This window comes from Acartia tonsa, chromosome 12 (genome assembly GCF_053477335.1).
Source record: "Acartia tonsa isolate MP-2025a chromosome 12, ASM5347733v1, whole genome shotgun sequence".
In the NCBI taxonomy this organism is placed as follows: Eukaryota; Metazoa; Arthropoda; class Copepoda; order Calanoida; family Acartiidae; genus Acartia; species Acartia tonsa.
Window position 1 is genome coordinate 32,130,031 of NC_137271.1, and position 21,316 is coordinate 32,151,346.

The 21,316-nt window shown below is 39.3% G+C and overlaps 1 protein-coding gene across 1 annotated transcript in view; it reads left to right on the plus strand.

Annotated features, from left to right (window-relative positions):
- Positions 1 to 21,316, plus strand: part of LOC145333029 (uncharacterized) — a 243,153-nt gene that overhangs the window by 162,378 nt on the left and 59,459 nt on the right. The window contains exons 11-15 of the mRNA XM_080178178.1: positions 2,886 to 2,955; positions 10,193 to 10,248; positions 16,574 to 16,659; positions 18,950 to 19,102; positions 19,240 to 19,703. Coding sequence (XP_080034304.1) covers positions 2,886 to 2,955; positions 10,193 to 10,248; positions 16,574 to 16,659; positions 18,950 to 19,102; positions 19,240 to 19,703 — 829 coding nt within the window. The remainder of the gene's footprint in view (positions 1 to 2,885; positions 2,956 to 10,192; positions 10,249 to 16,573; positions 16,660 to 18,949; positions 19,103 to 19,239; positions 19,704 to 21,316) is intronic.

Genomic DNA, 21,316 nt, shown 5'->3' on the forward strand with positions numbered 1-21,316 from the left:
AAAGGAGAACCCGATCGGTTCAGCGGTTAGCGAGATCCTTCGCTACAAACAAACAGACAGACAAATAGACAGACAAACAGACAGACAAACAGACAGACAAACAGACAGACAAACAGACAGACAAACAGACAGACAAACAGACAGACAAACAGACAGACAAACAGACAGACAAACAGACAGACAAACAGACAGACAAACAGACAGACAAACAGACAGACAAACAGACAGACAAACAGACAGACAAACAGACAGACAAACAGACAGACAAACAGACAGACAGACAAACAAACAGACAGACATACATCTTTCTACTTTGTATTATAGATATGGACGTACGGAGCTACTCTAGTTATAGAATAGCTGCGCTACTAAGATTATGTTTCATTATGGGAACGCTTTAGCTTTTGTGTTTGAATTCGATGTACTGAATTTTAGTTTCCGAAAGTGTACTTAGCATCCGCGTCCTATCTCAATATTTATTACTAGCTAAATAAGCTTCAAACTACCCCAAAAAAATCAAAATTTGAAAAATTAGAATTTTTGATGTATAATGTATAAATCGTGTATACATTATATCGCTTTTCCTTTTGACCGGAGTAGCTAAAAATAGCGTTTGCAATAATTGGATTTTTTGCTGTACATATTTGGAAATTAGTGAAGAAATAGGCAATCCATTTTCAGCACATCTTGAAATCTTAACTATATATTTGTATCGTGATCAGGGATCTTAATGGATAAGACAATAAACGATAAATTGATGTTAATCCTTAATTATGATAAACTAAATTACCCTGTAACTGTATTATTGGTTGAAAGATTTGGACACTACAAGGTTGAAATTAACCAATCAAAACTCATTAAAATCACCCAAAGTTTTTTTTAATCAACTCAGTTATAAAACTTTGGGTACCAGAGTGTAATTGATCCCTGGTTGCCCCATCCATATACACGTGATAGCGGTTGTTCGTAGACAAATTTATTTTTTTTAAATGAATTATTATCAAAAATATTTTAATTGTATGTTAGGGGATATAGTTTATATTAAATTTAGTATGAAATATGACACTTTTTGCGTTATTATATTCTGCCAGTTAAAAAGATCTTATACGAGAAGCAATAAGGTTTTAATCGACTACATAGCTCTACTTACCTAATATAATGGATATAGAAAACGTGGATATTTTGACAGGGGTATTTTTGACATCAATTTATATTGCTAATATAGTCCTCAGATATTGATTAATACGTTCTTCCATGTTCAGTGGAAGGGGTGGAGTAAATTCATGAAGGGTAGAGGGATGTGTAGTATTGTCATATTCGCCAACTGGGAGAAACATTTTTACATTTTCTTCAAGCTATTGCTATCAACAGAGAAAAAATGATATCATTATTTTTGACAAGGTTTTAAAAACCCTAAAATCTTATTCATTGGCTCAGAAACTTTGGTACTTTTAATAAATTTTGATTGGTTATTTTAAATTTGTAGTTCATTGTCCTATCTCTGGGTTTATGTGATTGATTTAAAACTATTAATCATTATTAGGCATTGCTATAAATAAGTTATAAATTGTGCATTGTTTTAAAAATATATTTTAAACAAGGACAATTATGTTTGTAATTAGCGCAGTAATAACAACTTTTTTCTTGTTATTGATGCGCTACTTATAAACATACTTGTACTTGTTTAAATTTTATATTATGGGTAAATTTTAGGGGTCTCCAAAGTTGTGTAAACCCAGTTTCTTTCATTTGTTTACTTAAAACTTGGGTACTTTTTAAAATTTTATTTGGTTCGTTAAATTTAACAGTGTTCATCCTTTTCAACCACTATTGTAAGTCTCCTAAAGGGGTAATATTGTTTATCCTTATTTAGTATGTACATCAATTTATCGTCCATTGTCTTATCCCATAAGATAATATCCAAAAAAAATGAAATTTTCGAAAGTTTGAATGAAAATTCACACCAGACTTTTATTGACTTTATTACATGATTTAAAAGATATAATAAAATAGCCACGGCTTAAAATGGATTCATTATCCAAATTAAAATTTACTTAAAATTTAACTTATCTAAGCCAACATACAGTCACAAAATCATTATTTTAACGACATTCTGACTGTAGTCTTATATTTATATTATTACAGCATAAAAGTTTAACATAGTATAGCAATTTTTATGTCGATATAATAACAGCAAAATGTTAAGCAAGGATTTTTTTAGATTTCAAATCCATTTTATACTAGAAAGAAAAAATCCACATTTATAATTGTATAATTTGATTAGTGAACAGTTATTGTAGGGTCTCATGCAATCCGAATAAAATTTCACTTTTATTTACAGTATTTTTCTATAAAAAAAACATGACTTTTCTAAACACTTGAATCAAAAATATTTTCAGTATGGCTTCGAAACCGATGTATATCCGCTGAATTGGAACCAGTTCTCAGCCATACTAAAAAATCATGTTTAGCATCGTATTACAGACAATTTTTAAATCGGGACTAACGATACTGGTTTTAATTTTACAATATTTCATATTGATATCTACGGAGAGCTGTCTATAAAACGATGCGATAAATAACTATTTTCCTCGAACTTTTCAATTAGACATAAACATATTCTTTAAGAATTTTATTTTTTTCTTATATTGTTGTAAAATGAGAAAACAATACTTAAAATGCCATCATGGTAGGTATAGGTTTGGGTTCTTCAATTCAATCCTGATTGGTTGATTCAAACTATCAAAGTTTAAAATTTTCAAATAATCTGTACCAATCTACAGATTGGTTAGATTTGTTTATCCTCACAGGGGATGCACATAAATTAATCGCGCATTGTCTGGTCATTTGAAATCTCCAAATATTAATTCATCTATGTTTTTCAGGTAAAGGCATTGACAGTCCTGCAGAAGCTTCAGCAGAATGGAGTTCAGTTTAGGGCACATCTACATACAGGTAAGGAGAAAAAATGAAAAGCGCAGCTACCTTATAATTAGGATATGTCAGAGACAAAGCAGTAGCACAGCTACTCTAGATTTTTCCCTCTCTCTTCGTTTTTCCTAGTCACGGCATTAGGTTATTTTACAGAAAGGCTTCATAACCGATTAATATTCGCCAAATCAAACCGTTCCTGAGCTATAGTTTATCTGAAACGAAGAACAGAAACACCATTGGTTGGCAAGACCATTGATTACAAATAGAAAGACATCCTACCTCTTTAATACAAGGGTATTACTGTGGTATCCGCCGAGGATCAATGGCAGACACCGGAGTTCAATTAGATTACGGCAGTGTGACAGACGTGGGCACCTTACTATAGAGAAGCTACGCTTCTCTAGCTTTCACTAGATAATGATCAACATCTACTTTCAGTTGTCACTTTATTGAAGGGTTAAGAGATACTGCAGTTATATACAACAAACAATAATTACATGGATAGGAATAAATAATCATAACATAAAAGCATAAATAATACATATACAATGGTCAGTTTGGGCAATAATGATTCCCCCATCCCTGGAAAGGGTGGGGGAGAATTAAGAATACAGTTAACCATAATAAACAAGACAGATTCAAATCATTAATTCTAAGCGTAGGGAGGGGGTCACTAGACCCCTTCCCCAGGACTCGGGGGAGGGCCATTGACCCTCCACCGAACCCCAGATCAGGGGTGCCATAGACATGGCTCACGGTTGCCGAATACCACAACTCTCCCCTCGGAAGGCTGGGAGATGGTTTCCCTACCAGACTTCCGACAGTGGTTGAGGCCTTCGGCCCGCTCCTTAGGGCTAAAAATATATACAAACGATAATGATTCAATGGAATCCTAGTGGTGAGTATCTTCTTAGGGTTGATGGGCTCCCAATGTGGGATAGAAGGCAGAGGCTGCCTTGGGTTGGATACGTTGGTCAGCGCCGGCAGGTATCAGGTTTGGTGGTGGCACATTTGTTGCTGGGACGGTCAGCAGTGGGACCTGCGGGTTGTTGTTGGCAGCGGCTGGGGCACTGGCTGCCAGGTTGAGTGTCTGAGCAGCGGCCTGTCCTCCTGAGGGGCCGCGGGGCCTGCCAGAAGGCTGTCCTGGTCTACCTGGGCGGTCATGCCCGCTGTCCGTTGATTTCATAGACACCATTTCCTCGGCTGCTTCCCTGCCGATGGGAATGGCATCCCAGTCCACTGAAAAGTCCCGGGACTTGGCATGGTTGAGCCTGGCTCTAGCCATCGCCTTCTTATACAAGGCTGGGTGGTACAGGAACACTTGTGATATCGCATTCAGGGCTGCCCGGACTCCTCCTTGTGCTGCTGCCAGAGAAATGATGGTGAGGTCCCCCAGCAGTTTGAGGATCAGCAGCAGCAAGCACAAGATGGCGGCGCCATCTCCCCACTCGTGGATGGCTTGTCTAAATCCTGCCCAGACATCCAGGGCTGCCTCTCCTTCCTCCGCCAGTCGGTCAATGTTGTAGGACACTATCCCATGGTCTCCTGTGGCCGAACAGCTGCCTTGCTGAACGCAGGAGCCATAGGATAGGCCGGTCAGCATGGCACTCTTGTATGCTGGGAACGCCAGCAGTTGTTGCCAGTCGTTCAACTCAGCCTGTGAATACAAACCACCTGAACTGAAGTCATCTAAGGGGTCCGTCAACAACTGCTTAGGCGTATCCAGCGGGGGTGGCCTTTTCTTGGGAGCAGGGGTTAACTCTATCCAGCCTTCCTCTGCGTGCACAGTCAGGGGGTAGGTGGAGGAACAGGGAATCTTGGTGGCGTGCTCACTGTATACCCGTGTCACGGCGTCTACAAAACCGGTGGGCTCCACTGGCACTTTGTCCCAACACTCCTTGTGTTCGCGGACAACATACTTGTGCCTTTGGCAGGTCAGCTGCAGCAGGATGTCTCCCCTCAGTACCGAGAACGTGCTCCCCTGGACACGCACCGGGTGGGCCGGATCTAGTTGCTGGAGCTTCCAGCAGTTGGCCGCTACTTCTTCTGCTGCAGTGCTCCTCATGCGGGTTTCCAGGGTGAATCCAATATAACCTGCATGGATCTGTGCTTGGAGGGGAACGTCAACATCCCTGGCCGACACTCGGGGCAGCGCAGCTGCGGCTGGGTCAGCTGCCACAAACAGCGCTGGATGGTTGGTGGCATGGGCCTCGAAGTCGCAGTTCACAATTGAGGTGGGGCTGGTCATGTTGATGAAAAACTGGGCCTGATGGTCAACCAGATATGCATCCCTCACCAGGCTGGGCTGGAGGCCGCGGATCAGCCTCAAGGGGCAATCTCTTCCCAGGTGGTCCCACACGTAGGTTGCTTCCCCAGTGATACAGGACAGCTCTGAATGGGGACAATCGAGGGTCAGGTGGTCAGACTGGGACTCCACCCGTCCATCCTCCACCACATAGGTCTCCTCCTTGACCAGCAGCCGCCGCTCCTGGAGCACTAATTCATTGCGGTAGAGCTGGCCCTCAAAGTGGACGTCCTCCCCCTCGCAACCCACCCCCTCGGGGCTGTTGACGAGGGCGCCCACTACATCAACGGTGAAGAACAGGGGGTGGTTCAGCTGGAACGTCAGTGGCTGGGTCTTGCCTGGCAACGTGTATACTCGGTTCCTGGCCAGGTCTCGGCACGCTTCTGGGTCTATCTTGGTTGGCCTCATGAGGGTGGGGACCGAGGTCACCTTGAGGTGACCCCATACCCCACACCTGAATGTCCACTGGGACACGGTGAGCTGACAGCTGAACCCAGTGGTTTCCCTCACCTTGACTTGCTGCAGGACGTGGATGTCGTGGCCCAGGGGCACCTCCTGGTGTAGGGGCTCCGTGTCACACATCTTTTCTTTGTTGTAAGACGTGACATGGGTGGGGTTGGCACAGTCCCACCCCACCAGGACGTAGCTGGTTGTAGGCCACACGGCTGCCAGCAGGAGGCCCCACAGGACCATCCACCAATGGGAGAGGCTTCCAGGTAACCATCTTCCTCGTGCACGCGGCTGGGGATCTCCGGCTCTGGTCACGGCTGCTTCTTGGGGCTGGACACGGCTGGGCTGCTCCTGGCTAGACACAAATTTCCATTGAGCGTTATCTGTATGCGGCCGAGGCACCCCGATACCCTCCCCAATGACAGACTGGCAAGCGACTGGCACTTGCCTGGGTGTCGGCTCCCCTAGCCCTAAATGCTCCCTTCCCTGGTCCAAGGCATGCCCAGTGCCATGGGGCTGAAGTGCATGTGGCACAGGCTCGCCCTTACTCAATGCCCTCCCCTGCCCTAGGAACTCAGGTGCATGTGGCACAGGCAAGCCCTTATTTTCCCAATTTTCAATCTCCCCAGCCTCAAGTGCAGGGGGCACAGGCAAGGCTGGGTGTTTACAAGGTTTTGGATTCAATACATTTAACAAATTCAACTTATCCTGATGGTGAGCCGCTGGGTTCCCTTGGCTGGTAGAGAGCTCTGGATGGCATGTAGCTGGACTCTCCCTGCAGGCTGGTGGCGCTGGCTGGCTTGTAGCTGGGCTCTCCCTGCAGGCTGGTGGCGCTGGCTGACTGGGGGTGACGGGTGTCACCCCTTCCTCTGGGACCGCTGGCTCGTTCCAGGACTCAGGTCTCTCGGTGGCGGCGACGGTTGTCGCCCCAGACATCAGGTTGGAGGCTGGCTCGTTCCAGGATCCAGGTATCTCGGTGGCGGCGATGGTTGTCGCCCCAGGCACACGGTGGGAGGCGCTGGATAGCACCCCCCCATCATCCCAGGTGGCGACGCCGGGTGGCGTCCCATACATCGATGCAGAGGTGCTGGCTAGCACCTCCTGCCTCTCTCGTTCAGCGGCTGCCAGGGCCTCCCCATACACCGTCTCAGGGACGCTGGGCAGCGCCCCTCCACTCTTGCTGGGTAGGCTCAGTCGGGCAGGTTCCATCATGTTGAGGCTGAAAGGCTGGGGCCTCAGCACCTCTGGCTCGGCTATGTTGTTGGGCTGTATCAGCTCTGGCCCCAGATGGTTAAGACTGAAGCCTAGGCCAACCCGGTTGGGTTCAGCCGCGCCGCCCAGTACGTTGATCCTAGCTGGGACAGTCCCGAACTGCGGCATCCCATCGGCTCGGTCCGCAGCTCTGGAGGCGGCTGCTTGCGATGGTGGTGCTGGGGGCGCGCTCCCTTCCATATGGGCCACTCTGCTGGGCTTCCCTGGAGGGGCACCTTTGTCGGCGGTGCGCCTGCGGCTGGCTACCTGGGCCCAGTCAGCTCTACACTCGGCCGCCGTGTGGCCGTCATAGTGGCAACGCTCACACTTGGCAGAACGGTCACGGCGTGGCTGGGTGCGCCTCTCCTCTAGGCTAACTTCCACAGGCGTTGGACAGTCTCGAGCTCGGTGGCCTCTCCCCTGGCAGCGGTAGCAGCGGCCTGGAACCTTGTCATCTGGAGCGACCTTCCCCATCTGGTGGAGACCCGGAGCCAAGGAGCCAATCTCCATTGGCTCCGACTCGTCATATTGGGGCAACTGGATGCAGGCAGATCCAGTCAGCCCGTCGGTCGAGTCCACTAAGCACACACCTTCCTTCAGCTGCTTAGTAACCATGGTCACGGTGAACATGGCCTTGCGAGTGTACTCAGGTACACTCGCAATTTCATGGTTCATCATGAGGCGTTTTACATTGGCGTTACGAATTCCACGGTTTAATTCGTCCACCAACAATTCAAGATCCTCATGATTGTAGGCGTCCCTATACAAGGCGCACTTTGTTGATATGTACGCCTGTATAGGTTCTGTCGAGTGTTGCTTGTAGTCCCTAAACGCTTGTTTAAGCGTTTGGGACTCAAAAGCAGGGCGAAATAACAATTCACACTCGGTCTTGACCTGCTCGTAGGTCAAGGCTTGGCCTGCCTCGCCAAACAGATGGGACGCCATTTCCGCCGCTTGCCCTACCAATGACAGTAGTAGGGCGTTGCGGCGGTTGAGGGAATCATGAGGTGGCACGCGGTAAGCCGCCCATGACATCTCCAGTCGGCGGATATGTGCCGACCAGGACTGCTTGGGCGGCCCTCTATACTCCGGCAGATTGCTCAGCATCAGCTTGCGGTACTCGGCTGGGGCCGGCTGAGGGTCATCCTGGAGCCATCCTGGGGCTTGGTCACCTCCTGGGACTTGATGCTGGTCCATTAGGTCAACGGTGAAACGGCGGGCACAAAGTTATACAGGACTACAATGAATGGGTTGTCACTTGAGGCTTCCTAGCCTAACAGCCAACACTGTTTGTATCACTAGGTTGGGAGTTTTAATTGCAAAGGTATAACTTAGCTGTACTTATCAATAGTTAGGTGTTGAGGTAGATAGATGTTGAGGGTCTGAACTGCTGTCAGGAACTGATTGGGTTTTCCCTTATCACACTAGAGCTAGGAGGAAAGAAACTTGCAATTCTTTATTTGCTAAAAATACCCCTGTTAGATGCTATGGAGTAGCTCTGCTCTGGTGTGAAAGTGTGTGTGTGTGTGTGTGTGTGTGTGTGTGTGCGTGGAATCTTCTGTCCTTGTAACGCGCGTTCGCGCCGTCAAATCCGCGCACACGGGGAAAACGCGCTCTCACCCCTCAGCTCGCTCCCTCATTGGTCCGCTTCGTCCGTTGGATTTATGATGTTTTCCGCACTTTGTTGCGCTACCCGTGAATGGCGCTCTGTATATCCGATCGCTAGCTCCACACTACAGACGGACTTAGCCTAGTGTGGGTAGGAAGGGGGAAGCGCGTGAGGGGACGGGGGTAACTCCGTCCGTTCCCACTGTGAGGGAGGGGGGTAACTGTGTGCTGGTGTAATGGGGCCCCTGCTTCTTAATCTTAGGCTTATCTGTTATATAACCCTGATTGTATTTGTCTTCAAATGGAGAGGGGCCCCCTCCCCTTCCCTTGGAATAAGGGGTGTATTTGTTATTGTGCTGTGGGCTTGAGATTGTTTTGATTATATTACATCTAACTTTTATTGCTGTCCTTATCACAATTGCATAACAGATTTGTTGACCAACTCTGTTCTATTTTTAGCTGTTATCACAACAAACAGTAATCCAAGCCTGTTCTATTCTTAGATTTATCACAACACAACAATTTGTTTGCCAAGCTTTGCTCATAAATCTATTGTTTGGTCATCACATTAGGGTGGTAATCCCTGCAAATGTGATATAATATCTGTCTTCTAGATGGGTGGCTGCGTTGTAGCTTCTCAGGATACTCGGGGTTGACGTAGTTTTTCTCTGTTCTGGTGCACTACACCCGTATGTTAGCTCGCAGCTTGCAGCTATGTGGCATGTTTCAGCCTATCGGCGGCAGGGAATGTCCCGTCCTGCTAGCGCCACTGGTTCGGATCCTGCTATTTCTTGCAGTAAAGTTGGCCTATTTTCAGCCGTCTACACGTATTTGGCTTGTTTCAGCCGGTCCGCAGGCCTGTTTCAGCCCTTTTGGCGCTCAATTCTCCGTTAGATATCAGCGCTGCTCGCGGTTATTCGTCAGATTTCGCTGTTTTGCTTCCACAACTGCCGGATGCAGAGTTAAACTTTGCTGTCCAGGGTGGGTAATTCAGGTTGCTTGCGTCAGTTTTGCCAGATTCACTGCTGGGAGTACCTTAGCCTCAGATGCGCGTCTGCTCTACACTTGTGGTTCGCCGTAATCTCACACAGCTGTCACCAAAGTTGTGGTATCCGCCGAGGATCAATGGCAGACACCGGAGTTCAATTAGATTACGGCAGTGTGACAGACGTGGGCACCTTACTATAGAGAAGCTACGCTTCTCTAGCTTTCACTAGATAATGATCAACATCTACTTTCAGTTGTCACTTTATTGAAGGGTTAAGAGATACTGCAGTTATATACAACAAACAATAATTACATGGATAGGAATAAATAATCATAACATAAAAGCATAAATAATACATATACAATGGTCAGTTTGGGCAATAATGATTCCCCCATCCCTGGAAAGGGTGGGGGAGAATTAAGAATACAGTTAACCATAATAAACAAGACAGATTCAAATCATTAATTCTAAGCGTAGGGAGGGGGTCACTAGACCCCTTCCCCAGGACTCGGGGGAGGGCCATTGACCCTCCACCGAACCCCAGATCAGGGGTGCCATAGACATGGCTCACGGTTGCCGAATACCACATTACAACAACAACAAAAATTGTTTATTTATAATTAAAGTTATGTTTTCAAATATCTTTCTTTTTCAAGGAGACATCAGATGCGAGGTTTGTGATGTTTCTGTAAATTCGTCACATCAACTTCAGGTCAGTTTTCACCACTTTTTAAGTAGCGCAGCTACTTTATAATTAGGATTTGTCTGTATGTCTAGCCCAATTCATTTATACCAATAATGAAAATAATTGTTTAAAATTTTTAAAAGCTATCTTAAGAAATTGGCATGTTTAGGGATTTTTTGCCATTAGCTGCCTGGATTTTTCCTTTAATTTACTGTATAATGCTTTATTGTTCAACCTTAAAAGGATGGTCTTAAAGAACAATCGTATGTTAATATAATAACAGCATAAAAGTATGTAGTTTATTTTCAATTATACATTTGCTGGTTTTATAATAAACAAGAGAGAAGAATAGAATGCTTACAGCAGATAGAAAAAAACATCCATGTAAAACCTAAATCATTGTATTGACTCCAGTTGGCAGTGGATATTAGGCTGTTCATTACATTATTCCCCAAAGTTTCATAATACTTAAATACTTTTCTTATTCGTTGGCTTAACCACTTTAAGGAATTTTTATTAATTGGTTCATTAAGTTGAGTGCCCATACGTTTCAACCAGTAATCTAAATCTACAGAAGATTTAAATTTGGTTTTTATTGTTAAAGATGTACATAAATTTATCACCCATAGTCTTATCCCTTTAGATCCTTGGTTCTGACTCATAATTTCATTTTTATACAGTCATTTCGACAATATGTCATCTAGGAACACCTTAAATTAAAGTCTACAAAAAAAAATTGGGGATGGGGTTGCTTTCCAAACAATTCTGTATATCCATCATACATAGTTAGACCTAACTTAACAGTAATTGATCTTTAATTACAAAATAATTACAACTTTCATAGGGAAAATAGGGCCAAATATGTGCTTATCACGGTTAGGTACATCAATTGATTCCAGTGTTTTAGGAGTGTCAATTTTTTCATAATTAAAAAGGCCTTACACTAATGAATTACTATGTTTTGGGACAGTCATTGTAATACTTTCTTTTATAGATCTTAGCTTAATAGTGAGGAATCTTAAGTTATAAGAAAATGGACGACAAACTTGTGTCTCCAGTGTAGATCTAAAGTTATTGGTTGAAAAGTTTAGGCACTGCTAGTTTGAACCAACCAATCTAGTTCTAGTAAAAGGCAATGAATGAGAGAATTTATTTACAAAAGTTTGGGTATCAGTGTAATTTTCAGTCTAATGTCCCTCTTTTAAGGATAGAATTATACAAGTCCTGGACTGGTTTCAAGCTAGTTTTTTTTTTAAATCTAAGATGGTCCTAGCTCTTACAAGATAATAGTATATTAGCTTTTAAAATCAATGTACAATAATCCATTCTTTTATCTAAGCATATTAACTATTTATGAAGATTCTCATTCACCCTACCATCTAAAATTCTATGTTTTACAGTAATAATTCTTAAAAGAATGAAGATAAAAAGTTCGGTAAGAAAGGGTTAAAAATCTAATTGGTCTTCTTGCACCTGGGTGAAAATTGTTATATATTGATTTTTTTATTGTGGGAGCTATCTCCGAATGTTTTGTGCTGTTATAACATCAATATAAGCAATATTAATGCCTGCTGGATTAGAACCGGTACTAAGCCATACTGAAATTCAAATATATCATCGTATGATAGACAATTTTCAACGAATAATGAAATAAAAATCATAGAATTAATACCAGTTTATTTTCTTACTTGTTGGCAAACAACTTTTCGTACCAAAATTTTGATTGGTTGATTCATTAATTTAAGTGTCCAAACGTTATAACAATAAATTGTAATCTAAAGAAATGGTAATTTTGTTTATCATCATTGGGGATGTACATCAATTTATCGATCATTGTCCTATTCCTTTAGACTCCTGCTTAAATGCACTTTACCAAAGCATGTATTTTTCTATCAATATATTATCTAAGTATTTATAATTAAAGAAAGATAGATAATTTAAAAATACATGAATCGCTTTCATATTTTACACCCTGTTAAACTTAGAGGTGCTTAGTTGACTTTTAATACCTACGCCTTATGTCGACAAGAATTGGGTTTTCCAATTTAATTTCTAATGATAATAAATAGTTATAACCTATAAGTAATTAGATTTTATTTGTTTGTCCGTAAAGATCTTGCTAACAACATCTTAACTGTTTAAATAATTTTCTCGTATTCATTCGAATCCGGTGGATAGGAACTGGTTCTCATCCATACGAAAAAAAAACTATGTCTAGCATCGTATTATATCTAGCTTTCTACGAATATAAAAATGTACAATCATAAGATTAAAACCAGTTTTTTAGCCGGTGCCTTCGGCACCTCCGGGCTAAAAAACTAGTTTTAATCTCATAATTGTACATTCTATACCCGCGGAAAGCCGTTTATAATACGATGCGAGAAATAACTATTATGCTGTCGAAATAATTAGATCTGCCAAGTCTAACAGTGTGTACAGAAAGACATGTAATAAGAATCACAATCATTCTTTTCACCGCAAATTAGAAAAAAATGTGAAAATTCTAGAAAATGTTCGTCAACAAACTTTGAAGTCAAAGTGGACAAAATTTTGCTGTTATTAGTATCAACATAATTGTCATTATTAGAATATTGTTTTATGGTAAAAGGATACAAAAAATATTAATTTAATTTCATGTACTATTATTGTATCACAATTCAATGTACTTTTTTCATTTAATTTTCTTTTATTGATTTTCAACCCATTGTGAAATCTTACGAAACCCTTTCTTTGAAGAAAAATATCGACAAGAAATGATTTATCATTATGTAGTTGATTCCAGACAAATTATATCGACACCGAAATCTCATTTGAAATGCTTTTGGACGTTTAGACAAACGATCATTGATAAATTTAGAGTTACGACGCATTTAGTATTCAGATATCAGCATGTTGACTTACGGACTTTTTGGTGACGATTAAAGAGTTTCTACGCTTTCCAGATCATACCTAATTATTACAGGAAACATCATCAAAGTTTGAAATCGATACGTCGATTCTAACATGTCTAAATTGACGAAAAGAGATAACAGTACGGAAGAATGTACAGATCCTAATAATAGAAAAGCTTGGGCTAAAAAAAATAACGAAACCGGGTTTATCTAGAATTTTTGTCATATTTTTCAATGTTGATTTATCGACACATTTGTCAAGCTAGATTATATCAGGGCTCGGTAGCCGCAACGCAAGCCGCGACCTAACCGCAGTTTTATAACCGCCTGGCCGCATTTTTGAACTGAATATAAATGCCGACATAAATGATGTAGATTATTGATTTTCAATAATGGCATGTTGAAAATATGTCAAAAATGAGCTGTTTTAGATCTATATAGTCGACACAAATCAATTTAATTCAGGTAAGGATGGGATATTGGGCTGTAAATTGTGGTGGAACCCAAAGTATTATATACAACACATTCTCTCATTGCTTATCTTCAAAACTATGGGCACTTTTTATATATCGTGATTGGTTGGTTAAAACTATCATTATTCAAACTTTTCAACCAATAATATTGTTCATCATCATTGGAAAATGTATTGTCCGATGTCTTATCCCCTAAGATCCCTGAGATTACGACTTTTTAGCGGCTGCCCATCCCTGTAATGTATTATATTTGTTTAACATTTAAGAAATAAAAACAGGAAAAAATCGTGTCTTGGTCTTAAAAGTACTTTGTTAACTTCAAACAGACTAGAATATATTATGTTCATAAGTAGCGCAGCAATAATAAGATAACAGCCAATTTTTTATGAATGATAAGACAATGGATGATAAATTAAAATACATTCCCAATGATGATAAACTTTATTAACCTTTTCTAGTTTAAAAGTTTAGACAATGAGAAATTTTTTAAAATCATTCATAAAATATGACGTAGTAACAGACGGACGTACGGAACTGCCATAGCTTTAGATTAGCTTCGCTATTAACAAGTACTTTTTGATTCCAATTTAAAAAGACTTATTTACCTTTTTTGACCACAATTTAAAGATAAATTAATTGTCTTATTATATGTCGACCAAAAAAAAGTTAACAATATTATTTAATTTATTACAAGATAGAAAGAAAAAGTTTTAAAATCTTAATTAAACATGAAGTTCTAGTTGACATAAATTATATATATTGATACTATATGTTTTTAAAAGTGGTAATAACAAGAAAGAGAGTGTACAATGTCTGTTTATTACACTAGTCCCCAAAGTTATTTAATAACGTTTTCTTATTCGTAGGCCTAACGACTTTGGGAACTTTTATTGAATTTTGATTGGTTGGGGTAAATTTGTGTATCATCATTGAGGATGTACATAACCTTTATATCGACAAGTGTATGTCAACATAACAACAGCAACTCTACAGTCTAACAGAGCACAGATTCAGGCATCTAAAGAGATAAGATAATGGCTGATAATTTGTTATAAATCCCCAATGATAATACACAAAATTATCCCCTCTGTAGATTACAATTAGTGGTTGAAACGTTTGGACACTAAACTTGATTATCCAACCAATCAAAATTTAATAAAAGTCCCCAGAGTTGTAAAGCCAACGAATACGAAAACGGTATAATAAAATTTTAGGGACTAGTGTAATAAACAGCCTAATCCCCCCCCCCCCTCCTTCCTGATACAGAACGCTTCAGGATGAAATATATTTTGAAAAGAAAATTCTAAAATTACAAGTCCAAATATTATTATAACAATTAGAATCTAAAAAAAGTATGACAACATCCATAAGTAGCGAAGCCCAAAATATCATGGTCAGACAAACGCACATAGTCAATTTTAGAGCTAATGTTCATTGTTCAGTGGTTCACGTTTACCCAAAGTTCTTTTAGACAGACAGACAGAGAAAATACATTTTAGAGTAGCTTCGCTACTTTAAAGAAGAAAAGTGAAAAACATCATTACTAACGGGTTTCCTAAACGTAGAGGATTTTTCGTTTTCCTTTTTTTATGTTATTTAGAGAAGAAGGAGACAATGGAAAAATTATTACACAAGTACCTAAAAATTTATGATTGAGTTTTCTTATTTGTTAGCTAAAAAACTTTGGGTACTTTAAATAAGTCTTAATTGATTGGTTCATTAGCAACCAGTGTCCAAGAGTTTCAACCATCATTGGGGAAGTAAAGCAATTTATCGTCCATTGTCTTATTACTTATGATCTTTGACTTCATCAACATAATGTGTATAATGTGTCAGCAAAGACCTCTTTTATTAATACCCTATAGACAACAATAATGTTAATCAATTATGTCGCTAAAATTTCACTCAATATAACTTTTATTTTTGGCTTTAAAATATCAACCAAAATATTTTTTGGGAATATGGTTGTTTAAACAATCTTTAAAGGGATTGAAAATAAATTGTATCACCAATTTTATCAAAAATTATAACTTAACCCTGTTAAACAAAGAAGTAATGTGTTTTTATTCAAAACATAAGGATTTCACAATTAGTTAAAGTGGTAATGGCTAACATATTATCGCGGAGGTAGACAACATTGGACTGTTAATTACACTGGTTCCCAAAGGTTTATAATCATATACGTTGGCTTAAAAACTTTGGGTACTTTTATTAAATTTTCATTATATGGTTCTGAACTAGTAGTGTCAATAATTTAGAAGGGATAGGGATATTTTTATTTATTATCATTGGGGGTCTATATTAATTTATCGTTCATTGTCTTATCCATTAAGATTTCTAAAATATTAAGAATATATGCTATTCTGATAATGGTATTATGTTGATATAATAACAGCTTCAAAGAAAAACAGGCGAAACATTGGGTTTGTGGTTTCATGTTATTTTAACACAGCCATGTCTAAAAAAAGGTGTTTTCGACAATTTATTAGATGAACAATAATTTCAAGCTGTTTTTACTTTATTTTCCTAGTTTAAATTTATTTATTTGATTTAAAACATGCTGATTTATGTACGTCAGACTAACGGCTACACCCCTAGCCTTCTTTGAAAAATGCAACCAAAAGAACATAGCTTTTTCGAGATTTTTTGCTTCACACAACAGTAGTACAGTAAACTCAATACTCAATAATTGCTATCATAATTTACCGTGTTTTTCTTATTTTTGAGGAAATGCTTTATGTATACTTAAAAACAGATACCATGTTTTAAAGCTCACCTCATTTCTGGGCGTAAATGTATTTAAATTTTTAGGTATACTCAAGAACTGTAAACACATTTTAATGTTAATCTCTTTCTATGGCGTATACACGTAGATCTACTCAAAAACTGCTACCACCATTAAATGCTCACCTTATATTAGGAAATATATGTACGGAAATGTTGTATACTCAAAACTGCAAACACATTTTAATGCTCACTTTGTTTTAGGCTCACATGTCGGGTCACAGACACAGAGTGAGATGCGCGCGCCAGGGAATCAAAGCAACTCAGACTATGCTGTCTCCTATTAACAGGTAATATTGAGTGATTGGTTGGTAGACATACAAACAAACAGATGGCCAATCAGACAGACAAAAAGTCAAACAGACAGACATACAGCCAAACAAACAGTCAGATTTTTATAAAGTTAAAAACAATAAGCCTTACATCCGGACAGATAGATAAACAGACAGACAGAGATATAGATAGTTAGATAGACAGAGAGAGACAGACAAGTAATTCTTATAGAGTAACTTAAATGTTAAAGTACGTTTTGTTTTCCCCCAATTCTTTTTTTTCAATAACAATAACTCTAGCTAGGATACATTTCACCTTCAGACAACAGGGAGAAGGGATACGGCACACGAGGAAAAAATATTTTCTTTCAACTTTTCAACCATTAGAAATTACAGTATTTTTAAGATGATTTCATAAATATTAAAAAGGTTGGAATTCTTAGACGTCCCAGGGTTGGGGTAAGGGGGTGTTTACCCCCATCAAACTTTGAAACCAATAATTCTACTTTCTCAAGTGCTCTATCCCTGGAGAAGTTAGACATTCATATGGTTTATTGTTTAGCTTTTCAATATATATAATACAGATAAAGTTGCCAGGAGATTGGGATAGATCAATTGCAGATAGTTATTTTCTTAAAATGTTTTAATCAATATTAGAGTACATATAATGTGTGGACAGAGACGTCCAAGCTTCTTATTTTGAGTGGTAAATGTAAAAAAGAATTGAAGGGGACGGGGGGGGGGTATATACCCCTTTACCCCCACTCTTGGACGTCTATATGGGAAGAAATAGTTTTCTATCCAATAAAAGAACGGGGTAATTTTAGAACTTCATAAAACTTGAAAAGAAAACCAGATAATTATTAATTTTAAAAAAAGAGAAAAAAAAGTCTAAAGAAAGTGTATTGAAAGGTGTGGAATCACTTCCCTGTGTCATTATTTTTGCAAAAAGTCACAATAGATGAAATATGTTTTTTCAGGGACGTCCAAACTTTTTATTTTGAGGGGGAACAAACACCCCTTTACCCGGTCCTTCATGGACGTCTATGTGTTTAATAATAGGGTTTAATCTCAAAGATTGGCTAGCTTTGTGCTGTAGCAATAATTTGCGGTTGTGATGACACCACATATTATGGAATGGACAGACTATTGAGTGTGCATTAGATTCCGCACATATCAATGTATCCAATCATATTATTACAATAGCACAAACTGCCAGAGAGAGAGAGAGGGGTTAATGAGCTGTTTATTACACTAGTCCCCAAAGTTTTATATTTGTTTTAGTTTTATTATTTGTTAGCCTAACAACTTTGGAAACTTTATTAACTTGATTGTCCAAACATTTTAAAACACTAATTGTAATATATACAAGGGTAATTTTGTGTATTTACATTGCGGATGTACATCAACTTATCAGCCACTGGCTTATCTTTTTAGATCCCTGACAAACTGTTCCTTCATCCTTATGCCATTTTCAATATTAAACAACCCTATATTGTACTTTTTGCGAGTATGAAATAGTATATGTTGATATGATTTCACACCCATAGACTTGTGAGAGGGTCATTTATCAAGAAAAACGACACAAAATTCATTTTAACAATTTCCACAAGACACAACAATAGTAGAAGACAAAATAAGGTGGCCCATCGATTCCGCCAAAAAAACACAGCTAAACTATTAATACAGCATCAAATTTTCATTTTATATTTCAATCCGTTACTCTTAGCAATAATACGACTAGTTTGCTTTCAATGTAAAATGTCATATTCAGTGATTTATATACAACTAGCGGCTTCGCCCCTAGCCTCTAGGGGCTTTGCCATAAGAGGTTTGATCAACTTAATTTTTCGTATTTTAGATTTAATTTTTTTTTTTTTTTGGGGGGGGGGGTTGGGGGTGTCCCACCCTTCAAGAAAATAGCTTAAAACCATCACAGGACCAGTAGGTATATTCCCTGAAGAGTAGAGCCCAATCGGTTCAGTGGTTACTGAGATCTTAAGCTTCAGACGGACAGACAGACGGACAGACATCGTTCTACTTTGTATTATAGATATCTGGTCATTTTAGCGGAAGCGTAGGAACACTCTAAAATAATAATAATAAATGTCGCAAACTTAATTTTATAATACAATAGTAGAAAACTATTGTATGAAAGATTTTGTGTGTTTGTGTGTGTTTGTGTGCGCGCCTGTGTGTGTGTTTTATGTCAATAATACTTTTAATTTTAGTGAAATTAAAGCTAGAAACCTAAACTTTAACGTTCATGTTAACGGATAAAAAATTATCAATACTGAATATTTTTAAGGTTGCTGACCCCCTCCTCTAGCACCGCCCCCTCGTCCACGCCCAGCGAGGCGAGTGCGCCGGTCAGAAGCCATTCTGTGCTCGTGGGCAGGCCCAAGTTCGGATCCCGGCCCAACCTCAACCAGTCGTCTGCCAGTAAATCCATTAATTCCAGGTATGATATATTTTAATCACGATATATTTTTTATTAAAAAAACATTATTTAAATGAGCCACTACATGATACCTTAAAGCTTTTTATTTTAAGTTTAAATTAAAAAGACTTCTTCATTTTATTTTTTTTTAAATTTAGATCAACCAGATGGTCCAAACTTACCTCTTCTGGCTGTAGCAGCAAACAGCAGCTGTCGAGTAGCAGCAGCAAGCAACAGCTTATCCGCAAGAACAGCAATAACAACAACAACAACAACAACAAAATGTCGTCGTCTTCTCAAAATGGCGGGAACGGCGGAACCAGTTGCACCGGAACAAATGCGGGAAACAGTAGCCCCCGCCTGCAGGGCAAGCTGACACACATGAAACTGCACAGCGGCCGGCTTCCAGGCAGCAGCTTTGGCAAGTCAAAGCTGTCGGCGAGCTCGCGAAGCAGCCGGGCAGCTGCTTTCAAGCTGGCGGCTGTAGGAGGTAAGGCAGGTGGGGTGGCGTCCAATGCATTCATCAAGACACGCAAGGCCATCCGCCAGGTGAGACAGCAGGCCGCAGCTGCTGTGTCAGCTGATTCTCAGCTCGAGTCTACAACTGAATCTGAAGAAACAGGTATGTAAATTTTTCTGGCGCTTCGGACAATAAAAAATTGTGATGCTATTTAATGATTGGAATTGACATACATGACGTTTATTTTTCTAAATTTCAGTGTAGATTTTTATGTGGGTGGGTGTGCTTGTTATTATAAGTGTGTGTGTGTGTGTGTGTGTGTGTGTGTGTGTGTGTGTGTGTGTGTGTGTGTGTGTGTGTGTGTGTAGGATAAAGGCCGCACAAAACATGGTTAGGACTGGACAAGAGCCCTGGGGCAAAAGTATGGCCCCCAGCTCACACATACACTCTAAAAAAAAATATTTAAAGAGTTTTTTAAAATTTTCAATTCTTAAATTGTTATTGGTTTATTTCGTCTACATTACACTAAATAAAACTTATCCTAGCTGACAGATTATTCAATGTTATGTTCTTTTTGCTTGTTATTTACGTCAATATCATGACAATTAATAAAGCATTAAACCTCACGGTTAACAAAATTGTTTTAAATTTATAATATTTTACTTTGTTATCAGCGGAAAGCTGTCTATAACACAATGCGATAAATTACTATTTTAATAGCAAACAAATATGAATTTTCTGTTAATGAAGTTCCATATAATTTTTTTAGAGTGCCTAATCCTTGCTAAAGCAGAGCAAATTGGGACGTATGCCAATTTTTTCACACGATTCTGTGGGATCAGTTCACAAATTGCAATAAGGTTTAACTCCGTGGTGTCCATGCGAAACCGGTTCAACGTGTTGGCTGTTATTCTATCGACATATTACTGTTGTAAAAATTTCTGTAAACACACTCTTATCCGCAAGAACAGCAATAACAACATTAAAATGTCGTCGTCTTCTCAAAATGGCGGGAACGGCGGAACTAGTTGCACCGGAACAAATGCTGGAAACAGTATCCCCCGCCTGCAGGGCAAGCTGACACACATGAAACTGCACAGCGGCCTTTTTGAGATTGATGTTAAACAAAATTACCCCTTCTGTAGATTGAAATCATTATTTTAAAAGTTTGAACACTGCTAGTTTGAACAAACCAATCAGGGTACCAAAAAATTTTAAGCCAAATAAAATTTGGGGTACCAGTACATATAGTTTAGTCAAGTGTCCCATCCCTCCCTTTCATAAATTATTGAAATAAAATTTTCTAAAAGATAATCAAAAATCTAGTATTGAAATAGTTAAAATTGGTCTTAATGTCGAAATAGATAACAGAATAACGATTATATGTCAATTAACATTAACACTATATTTCATGGATTTGCTTTATTATGATATACAAATTAGTAATATTGTTCTAACACCATTGTTTTAACTTATTAAAAAGTAGTTTTTGAAAAAGAGGGAAATTTTGAAATAATATTTTAAAATGTTAAATTATAATTTAAAATATAATGCTTATATAGAAAATGAAGTTTATCCTTAGATATTTTAGTAGCGCAGCTATTCATAAATAGCCTTTTTCTATAAATAGAATGACGGACGGATGTATAAACTCTAAAAAAATTGTAACTACGCTTTTAAAAAAAGGGGATTTTTTGTATTTCTAAAATTGATTTGAAACGCAGATTAAGGCTGTTTTATTTTGTATTTCCACATTTCCTGTACATATTTCTTTT